We start from the raw sequence: 25,255 nt of genomic DNA, 5'->3' as shown, positions 1-25,255 counted from the left end.
GGTCAGCTCTCTGTGTGCAGGGACCTCCTTTATACTGATGTGGATAGACACAAGATTGGGGAAAGTGTTTGGTGCTGCAGCATGAAGTGCAGCTCTGGGGTGCAAAAGTAGCCAGATTCCCTCAAGCCAGGGTATAATGTGGATGTTCTAACTCTATTCACTTGTTCCTCTATGCGTCTTGAATTTAGATGTAAAGGAACTCCTTTAAAGACCAGAGCAGCCATTTCTAAAGCAGCCTAAACATGTAGTGAGTAAGGTACTGTTGAAGTGGCGTGTGCTTCCACTTATGTGCTGCCAGGTGTGGTGGAATCTGTTCCTTTGGTGATGGTGGGATCTGTTCGAGGAAGTCCTGAATTAGAGTATGGGTAACACCAGATAACATCAAAGTTTTCGCATGCTTCACAGCATCACCTCTCAGGGTGCTTTTATGTGCCCTGGAAACAAAAGCTGCCTCTCTGGCGCATTCAAGGGCATGAATTTGCTTTAAACAAGTTCCTGAGGAGGGTGAGTTCAAGGGTTGCTTCAGGATACTGACTAGGTTGCTGCAAGAATTTACTCAGGGCCATCAGTTTTCATTCCCATTTTGTACAGTAAAAGTGAATGCTAATGTTCACAGCTTGTAACCAAATTACTTCATGTACCTCTAGAAGGCTCCCAAGTGATCAGCAGATGATGGCCTGTTAGGGCAGGCTGAGTGTGGGGGTACTTGCCATCCTCAGTGCCTGCCCTACTGTCTCCTGGTGTGTCACTTGATGGGGAGCAGCTATGCCCTCAGACTGCTCTCGGTTGTGCTGTGGCTGCATCCCAGCCTGGGTGGAGCACACACTTTCTACCTAACATGCTTGCTGTTCTCCAAAATACTTGTCCTTACAAGCATGAAGGAAGCTGAAAATGGGCAAAGCACTGAATGGCTGCGTATGACATGCTGTCTGTGTTTGCCAGTGTTAGAAGTACATTTTCAAAGTTTCTGGAGGCTAGAGTTATGGATACCTAGAGTATGAGACACTTAATTTTCTATGTTATTATTTTACCCTAGTGGCTGTTGGAATATCAATGCTTAACAAGAGCTTGGAGAAGGGTGATTCACAGCCGATCCTGATGATACTGCAGTCAAAAGTTTGGATTACGAGTCATTCCTGAATGTGCTGAAGCCTACTTCAGGAACCTCTCAGAAGCCAAAAACATGAAAACTACAGAAGGTAAAACCTGCCTGAACAGGACAGTTCCACATGTCCATATCACTGAGGCAACCAGAAAGCTAGAACAAGAAGCTTACCTAAAATCACTGTAAATTGAGGAAGATAGCTGCTGGTTTAAAATCTTTTGAGAAATGTTATATTTTTCCAGGTGCTTTTTATATGACATTGAGCTGTTGTGCACATAATGCAGATCACAGTACATGCTGAGAAACAAGTCTAGTGATTTCCAGAGTCTAGCTGAGACTTTCTAGAATGTCAGACCTGCCTCTGGGTGAATTTAGGGCAGCTTCTCTGTGACTGTCAACAGACTAGTCCATTCTCTCAGAAAACCGTATTACCCTCTGATAATTTTTTTTCATATTAGCAGATTCAGAGATGCACACATCAGTCTTACAGATTACTGTCAAAGACCAAGCCAGTACCTGACAGTGTTCACAGCCCAGTTATGGTCCCTGTGCATTGCCAGAGCAACAGTTACCAGCAAAAGCTGGGGCTATAATCTGGTTTTAGCAAGATGATGGGGTGTTTTGTCATGTTAGAGCTGCAAAAGCTGGTCACAGCTAATGGCAGCCAAGGTTAATGGTTAACAGACAGCTAACGGTTAAAAAATATTACTGTCAAGGTAGTGCCTGTTCTTACAGTAGATGGGCATGTTTCACTTTGCAACATGAGCATTTTGAGGGCCTTGCTAGCTTTATCTTGGGGCCTTTTGTCCATGAGGAAATGAGGTTTTTCCTGCCTGTCAGGATGCAGACTGGTTTACCAAAGCAATAAACAAGAAAATGATGTAGATATAGGAAATGTCCTGTATGAGGTATGAGTCAGTAAGTCCAGCATTTGGGCAGAAGACAAGAAAAATATTTTTTATAAACACAGTCTGTTTCACTTATGAGTGATGATGTAAGACAGAGCATGCACTGTTTCAGGAGCACTAACTTGGCACATTAGGGTTTGCAGAGGCTAGCAGTGGATCTGTACCAACCTCATAGCTGTTTCACTAACCTTATAGCCATTTTGTTCTAGAGGAATGACCCTCATCCACCCAGCAGGGTATTTTGAAAATCCTTACTACAAAAAGGCACAAGATACAGAGATTTTGCATGTCAAATGGCTTCACAGCAAGTACAGGGAGGGGAAATGAGTAGAGAGAGCTGTAATGTATCAGTGAAACAGGACAAAAATGTGTACTAGTGGTATGAACTGCTTTTAGGGTCTAGCGAAAGTCCATGGATTAAAATTGTAATGAAAGCCATGTACGATTACTATTACAATGTGGAAACTGAGGAAGGTACCTGTGTTGCGCCCGAAGGAGTTCTACCAAAAATGTCGTGGTTAACTGGTGAAGAAATCCAGGTAGGTGGCTAAAACATTTGCTTTTATTGCAAAAGCACCATAAACATTTGAGAGCACATGAGACATGGCAATCTCAAGAGGCTGTGGTGGGTGAAACTGAAGGTCACTTTATCAGTTATCTGCTTCTGACAAGGGCAGCAACTTAAGTCTAAGCAGACAGTAATAGCATAGCCTCCTGTCTAGTGTCTGGCAGTGATTTAGGGATTTCCTTACTGGAAGTTACAGCATTTCTTTTAATGACTATCAACAGACACCAGTGGAGGAAAGTCTGATTTCTTCCATATCCTTTTATATTTTATAGGACTTTACATTGATGAATAACAAATAATTTTATTACGTATTTAGGAGCAAGTGGAACCACCATTTTCTGTTTAAATCTAATCCTCTGACAGCATTCTTGTATCTCCAGCTTCAAGAGGATGGGTGCGCTGTTTGAGCTCCCTTACTGTAGAGGTTTTGCACAAGTGTGAAATAGAACAAAGCAGATCACACAAGCCTCTGAGTAATTTGTTCTTCTATTATTCTGAGGCAGCTCATCGAAGTTACAGGCTTACTCCTCTACACAAACAAAAGTCAGTGTAAGTCCCTTTGAAATTCGTAATGCAGCAGTACTTGAGTGTGCTTCTCAGCAGAGAACTCACTGATTCAGTTAGTATTTCTAGATGTCTGAGTTGTACAAGACACTTGTAGGAAAGCAGAACCCTGCTAATGTATAAAAGAATACTCTCTTAAAACAGCATATTCACTTGAATAACTGAAGCTTGAAAGTAGCTCAGTTACCCTTCCTATATGGTTCAGCAGTAACAAAGTAGCTCTTTCTTCTTACTGATTAAAATCTAGGGGCAAATCAGAGGGATTTTGGTAGGGTGAACGTAAAGTGCAGAGATGGAGAGAACACAGTCCAAAGCCTATCTTCAAAACCAGGAGCGATCTGCCATCAAAATACAGGTGGTTCTAGAACAAGAAGGTAATGTGGCTTGGGCAGCTTTTTGCATGTAATGGGTGACGTGACTGATTGCTACCACTGATAAAATTCTCAAGCAGGTCTGCCTCCTTGTTTTCCTTAGCAGCAGTTTAAAATTCTACATCTGCAAATATGTGCTTTCATACAGCAAATATCCAATTTTAAAAGAATGGATCGTATCCACCTCTAGTGTAAGTTAGTTGGGAAAAGCTCGTACACAGCCCTGGCTTTGTTCTGACGTGCTCAGATTTTTTGTGGTGTGCGTAGCTATGCACAGTAAAAGACCAGAAGATGTTTGTTAAGCATCGAAGCAAAAATTCCTTGGCAAAGCATGACTTACGAAACACATTCCTTTCTAGACTATCCCTAGTTGGAAGTGGTTTGTTTCTGTTCCATGAAGTTATAGCTGGACAGGGAGTGGCAGCTGCCATGGTGTTCTCTGGCAGTATGTCTTGGATATTTCCAGTTCACTGTACTCCAAAAGGTGTACAAAGGAAACGTTCTGCTGAGTGAACAAACACTGACAGAGGCATGCATACTGGTTTTAAGTGGTGAAATAGCCAGCTCCTATTAGGAGCAATTTATTCCACTACCCACTCACAAAAAAAAAAAAAAAAAAAGAAAAAAATACATGTGATTTTTTTAATCTACAGTAGCTATACCTAATGATTCATTATGACAAATAGCTTTACCGCTAGTCATTATTGGGATTGACTTTTCATTTTCCAGCATGGTGCCTGAGCCCAGTAAAGAATTGTACTTCGAGAAATTCAAAGTCTGTGTGAACAGGTTCAAAATATGGAGAAATGTAGGTAAATAAAGTTCTTCTGTTTTCTTTCTATTGGCATTAAAGTAGAAATTACTTGTGGAAAGACAACAAGTAGAGGACAAGGCTGGTGTCACGGTCTGGATAGAGATGACAGGCAAAAGCAGCAGTAAAAGTGTCTGTTATGCCTGTTGCTGGGTTCCTTGACAAGTGTTTGTTTCTGAGCTAGCAAACAGAGTCGACTGAGGGAACTGGGAGGTTGTCATCTGTGGTACAAGATGATCCTGAGTGGCTCTGGAAGATTAGAAACTTGGAAAAGAGGCCAGGGCAAGAGCAACGTGGGTCCAGCTAGGTAAGGGATAGCTTTAGGATGCAACAGAGTGACAGAATGTGTAGGGCTGGTAGGGACTACAGCAGGTCATCTGGTCCAACCTCATTTTTCAAGCAGGGTCATCCCAAAGCACATGGCACAGGATTGCGTCCAGATGGTTCTGGAATATCCCCAAAGGCTCCACAACCTCTCTGGTCAATCTGTTCCAGTGCTTGGTCACCCGCCCATAAAGAAGTTCTTCCCCCATATTCAGGTGGAATTTCATGTGCATCAGTTTCTGCCCATTGCATCTTGTCCTATTGCTCAGCACCACTGAGAAGAGCCTGGTCCATCCTCTTGATACCCTCCCTTCAGGTACTGATAGACATTGATGAGGTCCCCTCTCAGTCTTCTCTTCTTAAGGCTGAGTAAATCCAGCTCCCTCAGCCTTTCCTTGTAAGGGAGATGTTCCAGTCCCTTCATCATCTTTGTAGCCTCTGCTGGACCCATTCCAGGAGTTCCATGTCTCTCTTGTCCTGAGGAGCCCAGAACTGGACACAGCATTCCAGGTTAGGCCTCACCAGGGCTGAGTACAGGGGCAGGATCGCCTTCCATGACCTGCTGGCAATGCCCTTCCTAATGCCCCCCAGGATACCATTGACCTCCTTGGGCACCAGGACACTCTGCTGGCTCATGGACAGCTTGGTGTCCACCAGGACCCGCAGGTCCTTCTCTGCAGAGCTGCCCCCCAGCAGGTCAGCCCCAGCCTGTGCTGGTGCCTGGGCTTGTTCCTCCCCAGGTGCAGGACCTGGCATTTCCCTTTGCTCAGTTTCAGATGGTTCTTCTCTGCCCATCTCTCCATCCTGTCAAGGTCCTTCTGAAGGGCTGCACAGCACGCCAGGGTATGTTGGCCATTCCTACCAACTCTGTGTCCTTGGTGAACTTGCTGAGGAGGCATCTGCCCCTTCATCCAAGTCATGGATGAACAAGTTGAATGGTTAAGCATTGAACCTTGGGAGACACCACTAGGGACAGGCCTGCAACCAGACCCTGTGCCACTGATTTTGACCATCTGGGATCTGCTCTTCAGCCATTTCTTGACCCACCTCACTGTCCACACATCCAGCCCACATCCCTGAATTTGTCCATGAGGATGTTGTGAGAGACAGTGTTGAAATCCTTGCTGAAGTCAAGTAGACAATATCCACTGCTTTCCCCTCATCCATCCAAGCAGTTGTTTCATTGTAGAAGGCAATCAGGTTGGTCAAACACTACTGTAGTGAACCCATACAGATTATTCCTGATCATCATCATGTTATCCATGTGGATAGAGATGGTTTCCAGATTGAGGCACTCCATCACTGTTCCAGGGATGGGAGGTGAGGCCGAGTAATGGGCAAGAGCTGGAAGTCACTTATGTGGGATGAAGCCAGTGACTGGGATGCCAAGTATGTGGGTGGATTGCTGATAAGAGTAAAGATGACTTCAGGAGAGTGAAGGAAATAGCATTGGACAAAAAAGTGTGCTGAGATTGGTCAAAATTAACATGAAATGTATTAGGACACCTTAAAAATACAGAAGCAAGCTTAGTTTTCTCTTTATCACAATGGCAGTTTTTTTCAACAAGATAAACAATTATTTTAGTGTGTTACATAGATTTAATAAATATTAGTTTCTTATTAGGGATAATGGTTTCCTGCCTTCTCTAAAATAGGCTTTCTGGAAAGGATTCAAACAAAGGAAAAGCTATGTTGTCAGATTAAATGTGCTTCGAGGCAATGTTGCTGCTATTGTTAAGGTAAGAACCCCCCAAGTATGTTTAATCCCTTGACATAGTCTATCACCACCTGGGAATCAGAGACTAGGAGCACAAGTTGGAGGGTTTCCAGAAATCTGCGTGGCATTGGAAGTTGTTTAATTGATAGCTTAAGCAAATTGCTTCTTGAAAGCTGTGTTTGACTTGGAACAGGCTTTGCAGAATTTGAGGAGCTCTTGATAGAGATTTCCTTACATTCCCCTTTTCAATACTAAACTAGAACACATTTGGGATGACAGTGTATTACTTCCTTAAAAGCTGTCAAATCTCTCTCTGAAAAGCGCTCACTGTTCTGAGATGCTAATGGGACTGTTATATCACAATTAGATTGTAGATCATGGATGGAATATTGTGACAGAATCTCCTGTTTCTGAGGGATACTGGTTTAGAATTGAGTCCTGAGACCTGAAGGTAGAAATTATTTCCAAAGATAATGCTACACACAGATGGTAGAAACTTTAACTCAGCTTGATTAAGTGATTTAGTGCGAACTCGTTTATCTGGTCACTGTCCAGTAGGAGCCTGGTAGTACAGTCATCTGTGGCCCTGAGCACACAAGAACAGCATGCTTGCAGAAGTAGACATTCAAAAGTAAATGTAAAACACATACACAAAGTTTGAGCAGTGTCCCTTAAGTTTTTTAAAAATTTCATTTAATTTTCAGATTCAGTCATGGGTCAAAATGTGGCTAGCGAGGAGAGCTTACAGGAAACGTCTGCAATACTTCAAGGATCGTGTAAGTAATTTTTCTCCATTTTGAACATGAAGCATTGAAGTAGGGTAGCATGCAGGAGCAGTTTTGGGAAACAGAAAAGAGGGTGCAAGTTTTGCAGTATATCTCTGAGCAGAAGTGTGTCATAACTAGATCCTTTTGCCTAACCTTTCAGAATGACCAAATTGTGAAGATACAAGCATTTCTTAGAGCAAACAAGGCCAGGGAGGACTACAGAACACTAAGTAAGTAGTAACAGTTGCATGTTGTACGTTTGGGGACAAGTATGTTACTGTGTTTAGTCGTTTTATTTTATAAGTTTCACATGGGAATTCTCAGTCTCTTATTTAACTTCAAAAGAGGGTGCAAGTGTTTGTAAAACAGCTGTTCTATAGATGAAACCATTTTGCATAGCTGTACTTTTAATGCATGACAAAAATATTGGTAACTGGCATAAACTTCAAATTTTCTGCTTAGTGATCAGTTTCCTGAGGGCTTTCGGTATTACGTCAACTAACAGGCCTGTTTTCTTCAATTGTAGTTGGTGCTGAAAATCCACCCTTGACTGTTCTGCGCAAATTTGCCTACCTCTTGGACCAAAGTGACTTAGACTTTCAAGAAGAACTGGAAGTAACAAGGTTAAGGGAAGAAGTGGTTACAAAAATTCGATCCAATCAACAGCTGGAGAAGGATTTGAACTTAATGGATATAAAGATTGGATTGCTGGTGAAAAACAGAATCACTCTTCAGGTCAGCAGGCTCCGTTCAGGCCCCCTTGGTAGTATGCACTGAGCACTTGCCCATGTTGAAGGAACTGAGGGTTACACAATCACAGCTGAGGCTGGAAGGATCTTGGAGATCATCTGGTCCAAACCCCCTGCACAACCCAGAACAGGTTGCCCAGGACCATGTCCAGATGGATGATTCTCTCCAACAGTGGAGACTGCACAACCTGAGCAACCTGTGCTAGTGCTCAGTCACCCTCAGTTAGTCAAAGTACTCCTGGTAAATTAAGCAGTATCTTTGCATGTTTCTACCTTGTGCTAGCTGTTGTTCTGTTGTCCTGAGTTGTACATCACTGTGTTTTCTTGTGGTGGACACTATTGTTGTGGACAATAGTAACTACTTGGCAGATTTAAAATCTTTCACGTCTTTTCTGTGTTAAATTAGAGTAGACTTCTGATCATATGGAACAAGTTGTTCAATGTTAATTAATCATGAATGAGTCTGTGTAGGAGATCAGGTTCCATATAGTCACTGTTGGCAACCCATACTGGTGAAAGATAAAAATGTTAAAAAACTGGGTAGTGAATAGAGCAGCAAAATTTACAAAGTTGCTAATTAAGGCCCTTGGAGTAATACTGTATTTAACATGACTGGGAAAATGTTCATTTTTCCTGTTTTATGAATATATAATCCAGATTTTTGATTGTTTTTCTGCAGGATGTGGTACTGCACAGTAAGAAACTTAACAAAAAGAGCAAAAGTCAACTGGAGGAGATGGTTATGGTTGACAAACAGGGCATCCAAGGTTTGAGTAAAGAGAGAAGAAAAAAATTGGAGGCTTATCCAACACTTATTCTACCTCCTACAGGTAATTTTTAATGCAAAAATTAACATAGCAGCAAATTTTTAAAGAAAAACTAAAAATATACTGTACTGCTTATTTCGTTTTAATGATTGTAGTATATGAAAATGATTGAGTATATGAAAATATTTCCAAATAACATGCAGACTGCAACAGACACTATGGTTAATTTCTAATCTTTCCTGCAATTGAGAAAATCCTTGTTGTTTTTAAAGTGTGCAGCAAATATGGCTGGTTTTTGCTTGAGTATACTTCAGTCTGTACTGAAGCAGAAGAGAAATGTTTACGTCCATATATCTTTTAGTCCATGTAAATTACTGTCAGTTACTAATACCATGCATTATACGTGGTGGAAGGGAAGTGGTCTGCAATGCAGTTCACAGAATATACTGTATCTGTTCTTGTGCTATTTTTATCTCACCTCACTGACATTTTTCTAGAAGAATTCTAGATCCTCCCAGGGCAGCCACTCTCCAAAGCAGACATGTAGTATGCAAAGTTTTCTTGGTAGATAGCCATTGTCATTTGGTAAATTCTCATTGTCATCAGATGCAGAGAGGTACTATGCAGAGACTGCAAATAAAATCCTTAATGGTGCTTCTCACAGGTTGTGCAGTATTCCATGTTCCTTATGTACTAGGATTTGGAGAAAAGTAAAACCTGCGTGCAAAAGTGACAGATATGGAAGTCACCATAAGTGCTTTAGGCAAGAACAAATGTAGAGAGCTGCCCTCCAAGTGGGGGAGCTTGTCCTGGACAACAGCATGCATGTCATTTGTTTGCTTTGTAGACTAATCCCACATACCTGGCAAAGCTGATTTTCCAGATGCCACAAAACAAATCAACGAAGTATATGGATACAGTCATCTTCACTCTATACAATTATGCCTCCGATCAACGGGAAGAATACCTGCTTCTCAAACTCTTCAAAACTGCTCTAGAAGAGGAGATAACGTATGTGCACTCACAGAAAGGATTTAGCTAGTTTGTGTTTCAGACAGTTCAACGAATGCTTTGTGCCTAAAAGAAACTGGTGGTTAATCTTTACCATAAAATTACACACATAATTTTATTACAAGAGAACTTTGTTTTCTGGGTGTTAAACTCAAGTGATTGCTAATTCAGGAAAAAAATTATCTTTCTATGGTGGAACATATTTGTCTACGAAAAAATTGCTTGTAAAAAGATGCTAGGGCTTCTTGGTTGGTGCTTGAGTATGTAAGGGTAGAGGAAGTATTATCCTTCTTTATGTAATTTTATGTTGTATAAGTGAAGATTGGTGGTTTATCCTGAAATAATGAAATGTTATTTTATGCCCTTAATAGATACTGGCTGAACAGGTATTTGGGTCTGAATCAGGTATATATTAGCTGCCATTGACTATGCTGTGTTCCAGGACATTACTATAAGACATGCACAATTCAGGTGGTAGTTTCTATATATCACCTTGTTTTATATAAAAGCCTTAAGAAATAGACTATATAAAGAGGTTTCAACATAGAAATAGGGTAATTTTAAAAGTGTGGGGTTTGAAAATATGGATAACTGCATATATAAATCAGAACTCTTCTGTTTCTTATACAGCTCGAAAGTAGACCAGATTCAGGATATTGTTACTGGAAACCCCACTGTCATTAAGATGGTTGTCAGCTTCAGTCGAGGCGGTCGGGGACAGAACACTCTGCGCCAGCTCCTGGCCCCGGTGGTGAAGGAAATCATGGAGGACAAGTCTCTCATAATCAACACTAGTCCTGTAGATGTTTACAAGTCATGGGTAAACCAGCTAGAAATGCAGACTGGTGAGGCCAGGTGAGTGAGGAAGCTGGACTTACTGTGCCACACACATGAGGAATCCCTCAGTGCTGCTTTCCTATTCTTCCTCTGAGAAATTGTACTTGTGTCCATGCACCCCTTCTCAATCTTCCTCCAGCAGAGAGATTTTGGGGAGGGATGCTTGAAAAACAGGTGCTTTAACTTGTTCTGAACAACTAAAAGATCACTTCCCTTGTCATGACGTTCCGAAGTCAATTACTTAATCTTTGTAAGTGTAATAGACTATGCCATGGAACAACTTAGTCTTTTTCTCAAGTTTTTTACTACCAGCATGTTAGTAGTGTCCCAGGCTTTTGAGGAGCTATGCTGGGATGGGGATGTGAAGATGCATTCCTTATATTTGTATACTCCTTTTGTAATTAAGGAAAGGTACATGATAGCATGTGCACTCCCAACTAAGCAAACTACTTACCCTCAAAAAAAGGAAGCCAAAGCATCTGAGACTTTTAGTAACAAAACCCAGATTCAGTTGTATTTGTTGGACTTTTGCTCACTGATGGCCCTTATGAAGAAAAAAATAAAGTATTTTATTCTCAAATGTATTTCACTTGGTTTAATTTCTATTTTTTTGCTTTGCAGGAAACTCCCATATGATGTGACCACAGAACAAGCATTGACACACACAGAAGTTGTCAGTGAACTGGAACCATCTATTCAGTTTGCGAGCAGTAACTGACAAAGTTCTCACATCCATATTCTCCTCTCTCAATATGATGCCGTAAGTGCTGAGCTAGGACTCTCCAAGCAGCAGTTCATGTGCAGTTCACTTGAACCTCTGTGATGGAGATTCTTTAAATCCTTTCTATGCTTTCAAAGGCTTGTGATACGTGCCTCTCGAATCACTTCCCCAGTAGAGGGAGTGGTTTCTCTGCCTCTGCCCCACTTCAGCAGCCGAGCAAACTTCTCCCTGTACTTGAAACATTTTGTGTTTTCCATTATCAACTCATTCTTGAGTTTCAAGGGAGTGGGCAAAAAGCCAATAGCTTAAGCTGACTAGAATGACTGTTTTGTGTTTCATCTAAGTATTTTCCAATAAATTTCCTTTTCATCTGTTCTACATGTAGTTATGGAATGAGATACATAGCCAAAGTTCTGAAGAGCTCACTCCATGAGAAATTCCCAGATGCAACAGAAGGTGAACTACTAAAGGTAGACTTCTGAGGGCAAACTGCCAGCAGCTTGTTCTTTTAATGCCAAAATGAATTTTTATTAACACTAAACATTCTAAGGATGTGGGAAAGCAACATTTATTGAAGGAATTTGGCACTTCTTATTGAGTTGCAAAGGGGCTGAGGGAGAAGGGAATTTTGTTGCCACAATCTAGGTGTGTTAATCTGGGCGCTCAGCAATTCTTATGGAAGAGAGTGCTCAACCTGTTTTGGATAATAACTGTACTTAGAAGGCTGGAGTTTATCTGAATCATCCTGTGGCTTGGGTTGATACTGAGGTCCTTGTCATCACCAGTTCTTTCACTGAGATCACTGTAGTCCTCTTTTTTTTTTCCTCCCCTATCTGAAGTTGTTAACATGTTAAGATACTGTAATTTAAATGCAATGAGAAAGGTCTCTAAAAGAAAATTTAGAGTAGATTATACTACACTTAGATTACATTACACTTAAGATGCTTGTAAAAGTTACAGAAATGGCATTTGTACAGACTGAAAAATAAGGTGTGAGTGGTAAGTATGTACTGGCATAGTGGCCATTGTTACCCTACCACAGCCATAGTGTCTCTTCAGAGGATTTAGGGGAATTGCTCCATAAGCCATCCAAACAGCTGAGAGACTGACAATGCTCTTAGATTAGGACTATTTTGCACTTCAATAAAGACCCTTTTATCGGTATTTAATTACATGGTTCTAAAAGTACAAGGTTTTAATTTTAACAGAACTTTCCTATTATTCTTCACTGTCCATCACTCCAGCAATACAGATTAAAAAATTACTCATGAAAAAACTTAGATAGCAAATGGAGCACCTGCCTGAAAGCCTTTAAATGTGTAACTTGGAAGTTCTGCATGTGCATACACATAAGCTAAAGCAAATTGCAGAAAGCAAAATCCTGCCTGTTTCTGAGACCAGGAATTCTTTGAAGTTGACATCTTCAGAAGCTACTGTACCATTGTCATAGAAACTACACTTTGGGAAATCTGTTCTCTAGATTTCTAGGCTGCATTGCAGTCCAGCCCCATTGGGAAACAATTGGGGTCCCCTTATCAGTGAGTGCATTAAATGCTGCCAGTATCTGCAGCATTTGGGAGAATGTGCCTCCGGAGCAGAACCTTGCAAAATATAGAAGAGTTGTGTTTGTGTTTAACTCCATGCCTTGCATTAGCTGAACTACAGACAGCACCAAATTGAAATGTGGTTGTAAAAGTCTGCAACTGATGTTCACAGAGGTGTTGTAGGAGGAGTATAATGTAAAAGACCACAGGTTCTTCCAGCTAGCCTCATAGGTAACGTGTGTCTTGATGATTCTTCTAGAACCAGTTCTTATGGTCTAATTCAGAAGTAGAAATGATTGGTCATGTTTTGTGAGGTGTCATTACTGTTTGTAAAGGGAATATCTCTTAACTTTTTTCTCTAACTTTTTCTTTAGATTGTTGGCAACCTTCTGTATTATCGCTACATGAACCCTGCCATAGTTGCTCCTGATGGTTTTGATATAATTGATATGACAGCTGGGGGCCAGATACACCCTGACCAGAGGAGGAGCCTAGGCTGCGTGGCAAAAGTCCTCCAGTATGCTGCTTCTAACAAACCCTTTGAAGGAGAAAGCGAACATCTGTCCTCTATGAACACTTACCTCTCACAGACCTACCAGAAGTTCAGGTATGCAAAGCCCTCACAAATACCTATAGAATAAGTGCTTTCCTCTAGGATGATTAAGGCAGGTGGACTCCTCATTGGTAGGAATTTCCTGTTCATAGTTAAAAATGTTGAATGATATGGCAAAGAGAAATGCTCACTGACAAGGAAATTGGAGCAGGAGTAACAGGTTGTATTTTAGCTTGTGCATTAATTTGAGATCATCTCTGCTGTCTTGGTTGCAGTTCCTTACTGCAAACACAGACTGAGAACAGACTGAGGTAACTCATTATCTAGCAGAAACAATGTCTGCTTTGATTTGGGAGGACAGCTGAACATTTTGTCTGAAGAAAAAAACATTGTTAGTCAGGAAAAAGTTGCAGGTTTTTATTCTCTCATCTTTGCTGAGAGATTCTATACAGATTTCCTTCTTTTATCATGCAGTCATAGGAAACTGCATGTTTGCTACATTCTCAGACAAGTTTTTTGGGGTTATTGCCCATTTTTGGGGGTGACTGTTATTACTTTGTGGTATTGTTGAGTTTTGCAACAAACTTGCACTCAGAATTTCTGTCTTTAGTGTCTGCCCTTCATGAAAGCAAATGCACTGTTCATATAATGGGTTTCCTTGAGAGATCAACCATGGATACAGAGATAATTAAACTTAGTAATTTTAATGAAGTAGTCAAGGGAATGACCAAAACATGAAGAAGCTATAGGGTAGAAAGTGTTATAATAAGAATAACAAATGCTAATAAAAGAGCGCTACTCTAGTTGACCCTTGATCGCTACAAAAGGAAGAATCCCTCTCCTAATTAAGCTAACTTAAATATCTGTATGCCTGTGCTCTGTACTTCAACTAAACCCTTCTTAGACAGCAATGGTGGCTGCCCTTAGCTGCCTGTTCCCTTTTGGAACAATATTAGCAATATTAGCTATGCTAAAAGCTACTGAGCCTGCCTAGTTCTTTTACTCTGCACTTACGAACTTGTGCAGGAATTTGTTCACACCCTTCCTAAGCCTTTGAGATCATCTGCCTCCACACCCCCTCCTGTAGCAATATTTAGAAGTTTTCTACCTGTTAGTTAAAATTAAAATTTTCCTGCAGTTTCATTGCATACCCTCTTGGCCATTAATTTTTGGACTTGAATAATGAATTCTGCACACATCTCATGCAATACCACTGTGATTTTGTACAATTTGATTTGTAGTCCCCAGCTTTTCCTCTCCAAAGTGAAGAATCACAACTCTTCCCCTTTTTTCTTTTTGGGTTTGGTTTTGGGTTTTTTTTCCAATTATTCTTTTCTAATACTTTAAATGTGCTGTGAACCTGAAACATGTATAGTTTTCAACACCACAGGGCTGGCACAACATGGCTCCTGGAGCAAATCCATAGGCATCATCCAAAACCCTGTTTTTCCCAGCTGCCCCATTTCAGGTCCTCTCACTTTGGAAAACAAAAGTGGTTCTCTGACTGGAGGACTCTGCTGGTTCTCAGTTGTCTGTGCACATTCCTGAAGAAGTCAGTAGCTTGGAGAGACATCAGTTGTCATTTTGCGAAGCAGGTCTCAGTAGTCCGTGTACATGCCAGTCATACTGAAGTAACACTTCAACCACACTCTGCATTTTTTCCTCTCAGGATTCTTATATTTTTAAACAATATTGCATTTTCTGTCATTTTGAGCAGCTCATTTTCTGCCTAACAGCAAAGTAAACATTTGTGGGACAAATGGGAATTTTGTGCAGCTATTTCAATCAATTCCTTCTTGGCATATCTCATACTACAAAGTGCCTTCATAAAATCAGAGGGAAATCTTTTTATAACTTCTAGAGCATTAAATAGATATTTCTCTAAGTCCTTAAAATTTACTAAGTTTATAACAAGGGGAAAACAACCCAACCCCTTTAAAACAGTCTACCACCAGCTACCCAGGAAAGAGAACACTTCATCATTCATATTTACATATCACCTTCAAAAGGGTCTTTGAAACATTGAGGGTAGATTGCAGGTTATAAGAGAAATATAATGCATGTCAAAGACTTGACTGTGACTCTTTTATACAGGCTAAATAAAGTGAATTTATAAGGGACAATTATTGAAGTCTTTCTCATTTTCTCTTAGGAATTTTTTTCAAGCAGCATGTGATGTTCCTGAACCAGAGGAGAAATTCAATATTGATGGATACTCTGATATGGTGACCCTTAGCAAGCCTGTCATATATATCTCCATTGAAGAAATTATTAATACCCATTCAGTAAGTCAATGAAAACAGACTTGTCAATGGACTGTAGCATACAGATTATCAAATATTTGCAGCTAACATTCTCTGGGGAAAGCTTAGTTTTCTTTCTTACTTTTGAAGTAATTTCTTCATCTCTGAAATGTTCTGAAGTTAAATATTAGATTTTTCTCCCCCCCAGGAAAAATGCAAATACTGCTTCCATGCAAAAGCATCATCTTGAATAACAATTAGTACATAACACTTTCTGATGAGGGGAAAGAACATTTATGTTCTAGTCTCGTGTGACATTTCTAACTTTGAAACAACTTTCTGTCATGGGTAAAAAAGTGAAAGCAATTTGAAGGAGAGCCTTTGACTCTGGGAATAGAAATTGTGTATTGTGGCTCTGGCATTCTGTCACGTGACTTCTTGGAAGCAGATGCAAACATCTGATTTAGAAAAAATGAAGCTGTGCTATCATGCCTGTTCTTAGTGTGGGTAAAGAACAGAATAACTGCAGTCTGAAGTATGACTCAATACAGTGTAAGTTAAATGTTTACCACATGTTCCTCCTAAAACTGGGATATCACTATCTGTTTCCTGGCTTGCAATATGTCCCCTGTGTGTCCCCCCGCCCAAGTGAAAAAAAAAAACCCCACAAGAACATTTCCCCATTTAAAAAAAAAAGCCCACAAAGAGCCTCTCACAAATACTGCCAGATACACTATGGAAAAGATAGAACACCCAACTCACAGCAGACCACACTGTAAGGCAGTTTTATTCAAGTCAAAACAAATAACCTAATCTGCTAAAAACATACATTCTGGCTTGTCTTTGTGCCTGTTCTTCTAAATTATGAATAGACCTACACCTGCATTTTAATGATCAGCAGTTGTATGTGAACATTAGTCCTGATCAAGTACTCCTTTTAGTGAGTCTAGTGACTGGCATAGCATATCTATTAGGGGCAGTGGTTGCTGCAGAGCTGGTTCCTCACTTAGAAAATACAGTCCTTTCTGAAAGGTATCACTGACATTGTAAGCTACTGGAATGGATATACAGAAAACAGGTATCTTTCTGTGAACCACCAACACTGTCTTTATTCCTTTGCATGTTTAAGGATGAAGCACCAAAATGCTTTGCTTGGGATTAGCACCCTTTATTCTGTGATGATTAGGACTTTGTTAGTCCTAATTGCAAATCTTCCGCTCAGCCGTGACATTTAGGACTCCAGAGACAATTCCTGGAGGAGCAACAGCAAGGCTGTTGTTTTACAGCAAGGGCAACCTTAAACTCCAGTCCAGAATCCAGGGTGCTTCCTGGCCTTGGGAAGGTCCTCCATAATCCCAATCATGCCTGGTATTTTAGTTTCCAGATTTATTTTCAAGTATAAAGATACCAAGAAACCTTTTTCTGGATGATGATTTCATTCACACTTGTTTATAGCTGCTTTTGGAACAACAGGATGCCATTGCCACTGAGACTAATGACCTGCTGAACGAATTGCTGGAAGGTCTGGGACCTGTTCCTGATACAGAATCTTTCCTTGGTATGCTGTATTCTGTCTTTATGGGCAACTTCATTCTAGGGGCTGAATTAAACAGAGGCTTGCCTTAATACTCTTGTGTCTCTCAGAGCAATAGCTTCTGGTTCTCTGTTTACTGCAAAATTTTTGTCCAAACACTTATTGTAACATTGCACCTTATACTTGAACCTTTTTCTAGCTGCAATACTCACTCTAAAAATGAATGATGTGATTCAAAATACAAACATTAGTAATATTTTGAATGATCCAGTTGTGCTTAAACTGCAGATAGGAAGCAAGGGATTTTTTTAACAATCCAATCTTAAGATTTGCCAGTGTTGGCTAGAATTTAGAAAAAGTATATAGAAAATTCTAAAACCAGCCTTTTTTTTTTTTATACTTAATTATCCAAATAAAAATGTCATTTTTGAGATCATGCAAATTTATTAGAAAGTAATGCATTTTACTGATACTTAATTTGCATTAATTGTAGCAAATTGTTCAGAAAGTAGCTAGGAGTCATGGATAACACCAACATTCAAGTGAATAGCCTTTTAACATAGCTGCTACTCTTTCACTTCTTCATTATCACTGCATGTTAGGATAAAGGACGTTAAATTGTTTGTATTATTCTTTGAGAAGACAACATAAAAGTTTTGCACATCAGTAGCCTGAAAAGCAAGGATTGGCATGATTTCCAAAATACTGTAATTGGGCTCATAAATAGCTAAGTTATGGTTTTGAATGTTTCCTTTTAGGGGAAAGAGCTGTTGATCCCAATGACCCCAACAGGGAAAGCACACTAAATCAACTTGCAAAAACAGAGATTTCACTGTCTCTAACAAGCAAATATGAGTTACGGGAAAGTGAAGATCAGGATCTCAAAAGTCTGATGATAAAGTAAGTTTTGCTCCAATCTTTATATTCTGGCAATGCTTTTTGTTTTGTTTTTACTTTTTTTTTTTCAACTTTTTTTTGACAACTGCCCTGCCTAAGTGCATTTCTGAGGTGCTGAGTGCATTCAGTTTTCAAAAGCCAGTTTGTGTTCAGTGCTACTCAAACTTTTGCCAAAGTCAGGTGAACTGTCAGTTCTTCCAGAAAAATAAATATATTGCCGTTTGTGTTTTGGAGCATGACTGCATCATTACCTAACCTAGTAAGTGTTTTTTCATGAAGCTATAAAAGCACTCTGCTTTAAAATGCCACAGCCTTGAGAAAGCAAAGATGAAAAGCAGTCTAGACTTGTAAGGGTCAGAGAGTATTACCATGTCCTTTCTTCCCCCTCAAAAATAAACACTTCCCTGATATACTGTCACTAGCCATTTGAAAAGGATGTAACTGTTACTTCAGGAGGAATAGTGCATATGCTGCATGCTTTTATCCAGGAAAGCAAATTGTGTTTATTCTATCTGGTGAATAAATTAAAAAATGGCTATGTGGATACTCTGGAATACGGTCTACTTTATAGTAAAAATTAATTACATAACAGCACTTAATTTCAAATTATTGGCACCCATCTTCTGAAGTCATTTCAAGCTGTCCAGAAAAGGGATTGGCCTACTCTAAGATCCTAGTACAATCTGGGGAAGAACAGGATGCTGCTCTCCTCTATTACCATGCTTATATGTACCACACGTGTGAAGGCAGAAATTCACATTAAAAGTGAAAGACAGCACCAATAACTAGGAGGGCAGATATGGGCTGTAATTAAAATATGATCTAATAAGCTGTTTGGGGTTTTTAAAATCAGAAATAAGTATTCTGAATTTATTAGATGGTGTGAAGTTTTACTTCTGAAGAAGTAACTGTACCTAGGAAGACTATCACTTTAAACCATTAGGTTTTATCATAGAAATCTTGACCGTATTTAGACATTTTCCTTGGAAACTTATGCTGCATCTTTAATTTTCTGTTAATTGTTAAGAATAGTGAGCTATTTCAGTAATCCTGTTTGCTAAATTAATAGAATTCTGTAACAGGAAGTTCTTGGAAGTATTATGAATGAATAGGCAGCAGGAATGAGATAAATTCTTACCAAGAAAAAACTGGTTAACATATCGGAGTCTAGCAGCTTCCCTTTTTTAGCAAGGAAATGCTCTTTGTCTGTTGTCACTAGAAAAATGTCTGCCCTTAGTGGTTTGCGTAAACACACTGCAACAAATATAAAATTCCTTCAGAGTTCAGCAGTTTTGAGTGCATTTCCACTTTATTCAGTAAATATGATGTTTAATGGAATGATGAAAAGCTTGGGCTTTTCAAAGGTTACATTTATGTCTGCTGTTTTGTCATTATCACAATTAAAATCCACATGCAAGTTGTTGCTTGTATTTTTGTTAACAGTAACTGTTTTACTGTGCTAGTTGGTTACCTGTTTTCTAAAATAAATGGAGGGAAGCTTACATGTATTTCTCTATTCAGACTGTGTAGAAACCAGATACTCAACACTATTAAGGGAAGCCCTGAAACATAAAAAGCTAGAAAGCAAATTTTACCAAGAATCTATAATAAAGAGGGAGTTTGTGAATTTTATTGTTGAAAAAATGACATGTACAAGTGATCCAGTGATAACTGTTTTGTAATATCCATATATCCCTTTCAAAAGGACCAAAAGACTTATTGTGGATGTGATACGAACACAACCAGGGGATACACTCTCAGAAATATTAGAAACACCAGCCACTGCACAACAGGTAAGTGCTATACTGTGATTGAATAGGGAATAAAGTAATTTATTATAGCTATTTGAAAGCCTTAACAGATCTCTGATAGCTTTCTCCATAACGTTATAACAATGAAATTGTTTGTTGATGGCTTTAGACTATGCAGATTTAGAGTCTTCCAAAATATGAGGCTTGCAATTTTTTTTTTTTAACTGTATAATTGAAAACAGCTTCAGAGGAAAAGAAAAAATAAGTCTTGCTGTGAGCTAGGATGACTAGGATATTTTTTTCTTTACACTTTTTGTGAGCAGGGTCTTTTCTCTCCTACTTTATAATACAAACAAATAGCCTGAGGTGAATCTTTCTACTCTTATCATTCCCCCCCACCCCATTAAATTCAGTATTGTAATTCAAGTTCCTTGACCCTTTAGTTTATTTGCTTAATCTATACCAGCAAATCTCAGGGAACTACTGCTATCCTCAGTATGGGAATTGAGTGGGAGCAGCTCACAGTTGAAGTCTTTCCTGTAGACACTGACACACAAAACTGCATCTTAATAATGTGCAGATTTTAGTTAACCTCAGTGTGTGCATATGTAGGAAACACATGTGAGATCTGGACAGCCTTCTCACAACTTGGTGAAGTCATTGAGTCACCTGGCTGAATTACACATTTTGATTAATTCAAATGTATGTCTAGGTGTTGTCACTACATACTTAAGATATGCCCAAAGCCATAGTAAAAATGGGGTACTTTGAGACCAAGTGGTAATAGGACATAAAGCCTGCACCCTGATTTTTGATAATCTCCTTTGAGAATTCAATGTACTTGAACATTTAACAGTTATCAAAATCTGGAAAATAACTGCTCTGGATTTTTTTTTTTTTTTTTTGCCCAGGAATCTGAGAACTTGAAACTTGTAGAAGAATGTGCCATCTTAGATTCAAAAACTCCAGAGAAAATGAAGAACAGCCAGGCTATTTTTGAAGATGGGCAGCTACCAATAGAACAAAAGAAAAGGAAAATTCAGAGAAATCTCCGGACATTGGAACAAGCAGGACTAGTGTCTTCAGCAACTAAGTACCAAGAAATTATAAATGAGATCTCTAAGGTAAATGGAATGCTTCGCTGTATATCGATGGGTTTTTAGCATCTAGCCTAAATCCGTTCCAGTTAGAAAAGTAAAATACATATTTTTCAGGGAATGCTACCCTAAACTACTCAATCCACATATGAAGCAAATTGTTTTTGTTTCCTGGCAAAGTAAGTGAAAGACAGTACATCCCTGCATAACTTCCTGAACTGAATAACATACAACTGCAACCTTTGTTATCCAAATCTGATATTGAATTTGATGATGATGATTTAACTCCTCCCCTGTAATGTATTTCAATATAACTTTGTATATTTTAACAGTAATTGGAATTACTCAGTGGTGTTTCAATTAAGAATGGCTGTGGTCTTGGTAAGGTTTCAAAAGACTCAAACCCCTGTGAAATATTATCTGATTGGTATTAATGCTGATCTGCTGTGGTTGGGCAGGACACAAGAATAGTGGGCCAATGCGGTGCCCATCCTGACAGTCATAAAGCACAGGGACTGTTGTCAACAAATCCTGTTCCACATCCACAACCCATTCTGGCCATAAGAATCTTAGTATATTGAATTATCTTCAGCACAACAATGACATCTTCCTTATGCGTTCTGGGTCTGTTAGGCCCTGCAGAACAGCAAAGTTGTCAATATACCACTGCTTGTATATATGAGTAGCAATGTGATTGCCAGGTAAACTGTAGGACTCCCTACAGGTACTGTTCTTTTAAGAACTAAAATGATAGTTCGTGCTTTCTCTCAGTAATTAAGTCAGATTGTGTAATTACAAATTTGAATGGTTATGAACTGAGGCTTTTTAAAATTTCAAATAAATACAACAGTTACATTAATACATTTTTTTAGGATATCCGGAATCAAAGAAGATACAGACGTCATCGAAAAGCTGAACTGGTGAAACTCCAGCAGACTTTGAATGCACTTAACTCCAAGACAGCATTTTATGAGGAACAAATTAATTATTGCAACACCTATATAAAAACTTGTTTAGACAACTTAACAAGAAAGTGAGTATTTTGTCTTCTAATGTGTCTTTTAGTGTGTTCTAACAAGAGGGAGATCAGGTGATAATCTGTAGTTTAAAGTTTTGATTCCAACAGATTGACAATCTACAAAAGGTCTGTGAGAGTTGTAAACTGCATCAGCATCTGGAAACTAAAGTCTTGCATTTATTTAAGACTTCCTTTGAGAAAGAGAAGTCTGAGATGTATAGATGTTTTCAATATATTCAACTGGTGCTACTTTGCAGATCCATTTGCATGCTTTGAGTTCATGAAGCTTTGGGAAGTAATTATTGGTTTCTTCCTTCTTTAAAAGGTTTGGGGTTTGTCTTTAGCATGGAAAAGGAGGAAATAAATGCCTAAATAATTTACATTTCAGGTATGATGCAGTTACTTGAAAGCAATCCCCCCTACCAATGCCACCAAAGTGTCAAAATGAAAACATTTTACTGACATGAGTAGGAATTTTCCTAGTACACACTTCATTGATCCAAAAATTATCTCTAATTACAGAGCATTTAACATTTATGTCGCCATAAGTTTACAAATTGCTCTTTTAAACAGGGGATTGCGGACCCTTTAGGATCAGGGTTGCATTTCGCAACAGAATTGAAAGAAGTGCTGAAAGATGATTAAAAATCATTGGCAAGTTGATTAGATGATTCACTGCATGCTCAAATTTCCTCTAACTCTTAGATTTTTTGGGATGTTAATTCTGTTTTTTTAGAGGAGTTCAAAAAAGAGTGAAAGAAAGTTGAATATGGCTAGAAGAGTAGCTGAAGTATTAAAGATCTGACAGGCACATCAAAAGCAAGTTTTCTTGTTCTCTTTCCAGAAATTCACGAAGGTCAATTAAATTAGATGGAAAAGAGGAGGTGAAGGGAAGCAAAAGCTGAAACAGACCTCACTAAAGTACACAGCTGCAAGACTTCATGAAAAAGGTGTCATCCTAGAAACTGAAGATCTTCAAACCAATCAGTAAGTGCAGTACAAAACAATTCCAAGCATTTTCTAATCAACAATTTCTGAAGGGGTCTGGCTTTTGATGAAAGAAATCTTAACAATTTCCTGTGCCACAGCTAAAATTACCTCAGACTTTTGCATTCAGAAGGACGCTACAATCTAATTGTTGTAATTAATTTTTTACTTTGTACCTTGCTCTGTGATTACCTTTGGAAAATATTTTAACAAGCCAGCCCTAGCACCAGCTTACATGGACAAGTACAAGTTTGGCAGCAGACTCGCTATTTATGACCACCTTTTTAAGCAGCTGTAGCAATTTTTTTTCATATATTAACCAGTCATTCTCAAATACCTTAGTAAACCCCAGGTTTTCTGCTCTTCCTCACTATGGCAGAGTGAACGGATGTGGTGGTTTAACATCCATTTTGTATTCATCCATATTGAGGCTGTGGTAGTGAAAGTCTTCCATTCTTTGCACCTTCCCATCCACCTTCTGCATGCAATTTTTTTTTCCAGGTTTTTTTGTTTGTTTGTTTTTTTCCAAGTGGATTCATCAGGTAGAAGAAGCCACATGAGGTAAATATGTACCTGCAAAGAGACACTTGGGCATGGTAGAAAGAAAATCTGGCTGTCCTGTTTCTATCCACTGGATGTTTGATCTGATTTGTTCACTGAACTTCCCACAGCCTTTTTTTTGTTTGACTAGTTTTTTGTTTTGTTTTGGGGGGTTTTTTTGTATTGTTTCTCCTTTACAAATGACTTCAGAATTCTGTATTTCATACTACCTGTACACCAGAAAGTCTCTAAGACGACACTGCATGGAGTGCAGTGCAGGGAGAGATTGAGTGATTCTTTTGACAGCAACAACACTGCTTGTGGTCAAAGTTCTTCCATGTTCTGCAGGCTTTTTCCCCAAAACTGTCTCTGGACTATATGAAACTGCACAGCCTATGTATTCAATTACTTTTCCTCTTTCAAGGTTTAAGAACGTGATGTTTGATATCACACCTGGAGAAGAAGTGGGTGACTTTGAAATCAAGGCAAAATTTTTAGGAGTTGAGATGGAAAAAGTGCAGCTTCATTTCCAGGTTTGAATTTTGTTACTTTGCTATATAGTTGCTGTTGCATTTCCTGAAAAACTATTTCAGTATTTTTTTCACATATATGCATGAACTAGTCAATCAGTACAGAGCAGCAGATCAAGTGGAGAATAACAGTGTAACTTCTGCAGGATGCTGGGCATGGGCACTGAGTTAATGTTTATCTTGGGACAACTACATGAAATCAAACCCCACATTAGTTCAGTGGCAAGCAGGACATACTAAAAGAAAATTGAAGTATACCGAAAACAGTATTTCTTTTGGTTTGCTGTTACTGACCATCTACAGCTTAGGATCTAGAGGACACATAATGTTTTCTACACATATCCCAATGGTTGCTTGAAGTTGTTTAAGTTATGAAGAACCTGGAGTTGGTGATGTTTATCACATCTTGTTGTTGTAAGGTATGGATTTAGACAGACACTAATGATTTTTTTCTCATTTCAGGATTTGCTTCAGATGCAGTATGAAGGTGTGGCTGTAATGAAAATGTTTGATAAAGCTAAAGTGAATGTGAATTTGCTTATATTCTTGTTGAATAAGAAGTTATATGGAAAATGAGTATTTTCAGATATCATGGACTTCATCAATCAGTGGGAAGTTTATTCAGTATTTTTTTGCTTATAAACATTTGTTTGAAGTTTGTCGTTGGATGCTTTTTAACTTTAAAAAACACACCCTAAAACACCAAATGCTCTGAGGAATGTACACAGTGCCTTTTCAGCATTGATAACAAAACAGAAAACCAGGAAAATCGATTCATTTAAACAGTTCCAGATTTCCTTGGTGTTGGTACTTTTAAATCAAAATATTCTTTAGGACACACAGCTATTGTGTAGATCTAAAGGTAGGCAGAAATTGAATTTAGTTGAATATATAAACCTCTTCCTATTGAAACATTTTTAAATTACCTCAGATATATAATATAGTTAATACTAGACTTTAAGTATTTACCAAAAGAAAACCTAATTTGTTTCTAAGGGATAGTTTGAGCAAATATTTAGTTACATACTAGGCCTATTTTGTGGCATTTGTCAATTGCAAAGCAAACTTATTGTGCAATTCAAAAAATTTTATAGGTAATTATAAAGCGACAATAATGACTTACTTCACAAAAATATATTTTGTGATTCATTCCTACTAAATGCACTACTGCCTCATGCAAAATGACATTTTCTACTTTCACAGCCTTTGGAGTGGTATTGGGGAAATCTGAATAGCAAACAGTTGTTCAGTTTGAAGTATTTGAATACGTAAATTGTGCCTGTCTTTTTTTTTTTTGTAAGAAAATAAATGCAATAAAATCAGTATTTAGATTGGGTTTTT

The 25,255-nt window shown here is 38.8% G+C and overlaps 1 protein-coding gene across 1 annotated transcript in view; it reads left to right on the top strand.

The window, feature by feature from the left end:
* Window positions 1-25,225, top strand: part of LOC121661152 (ras GTPase-activating-like protein IQGAP2) — a 40,154-nt gene extending 14,929 nt beyond the window's left edge. The window contains 25 exon segments of the mRNA XM_042021008.1: window positions 1,037-1,112; window positions 1,114-1,199; window positions 2,410-2,552; window positions 6,307-6,390; window positions 7,073-7,144; window positions 7,296-7,365; window positions 7,662-7,870; window positions 8,564-8,689; window positions 8,691-8,714; window positions 9,499-9,662; window positions 10,293-10,517; window positions 11,121-11,198; window positions 11,200-11,259; window positions 11,606-11,690; window positions 13,139-13,371; window positions 15,470-15,602; window positions 17,016-17,118; window positions 17,853-17,994; window positions 19,697-19,784; window positions 20,654-20,866; window positions 21,712-21,872; window positions 22,702-22,751; window positions 22,754-22,844; window positions 23,809-23,917; window positions 24,377-25,225. Of these exon segments, the coding sequence (XP_041876942.1) occupies window positions 1,037-1,112; window positions 1,114-1,199; window positions 2,410-2,552; window positions 6,307-6,390; window positions 7,073-7,144; window positions 7,296-7,365; window positions 7,662-7,870; window positions 8,564-8,689; window positions 8,691-8,714; window positions 9,499-9,662; window positions 10,293-10,517; window positions 11,121-11,198; window positions 11,200-11,259; window positions 11,606-11,690; window positions 13,139-13,371; window positions 15,470-15,602; window positions 17,016-17,118; window positions 17,853-17,994; window positions 19,697-19,784; window positions 20,654-20,866; window positions 21,712-21,872; window positions 22,702-22,751; window positions 22,754-22,844; window positions 23,809-23,917; window positions 24,377-24,490 (2,939 nt within the window). The 3' untranslated portion in view covers window positions 24,491-25,225.
* The last annotated feature ends 30 nt before the right edge of the window (window positions 25,226-25,255 follow it).

This window comes from Corvus kubaryi, unplaced genomic scaffold (genome assembly GCF_017639235.1).
Source record: "Corvus kubaryi isolate FWS band 111438036 unplaced genomic scaffold, C.kubaryi_AGA036_p1.0 37073, whole genome shotgun sequence".
Taxonomy (NCBI): Eukaryota; Metazoa; Chordata; class Aves; order Passeriformes; family Corvidae; genus Corvus; species Corvus kubaryi.
This window is presented reverse-complemented; position numbering and strand designations above follow the sequence as displayed.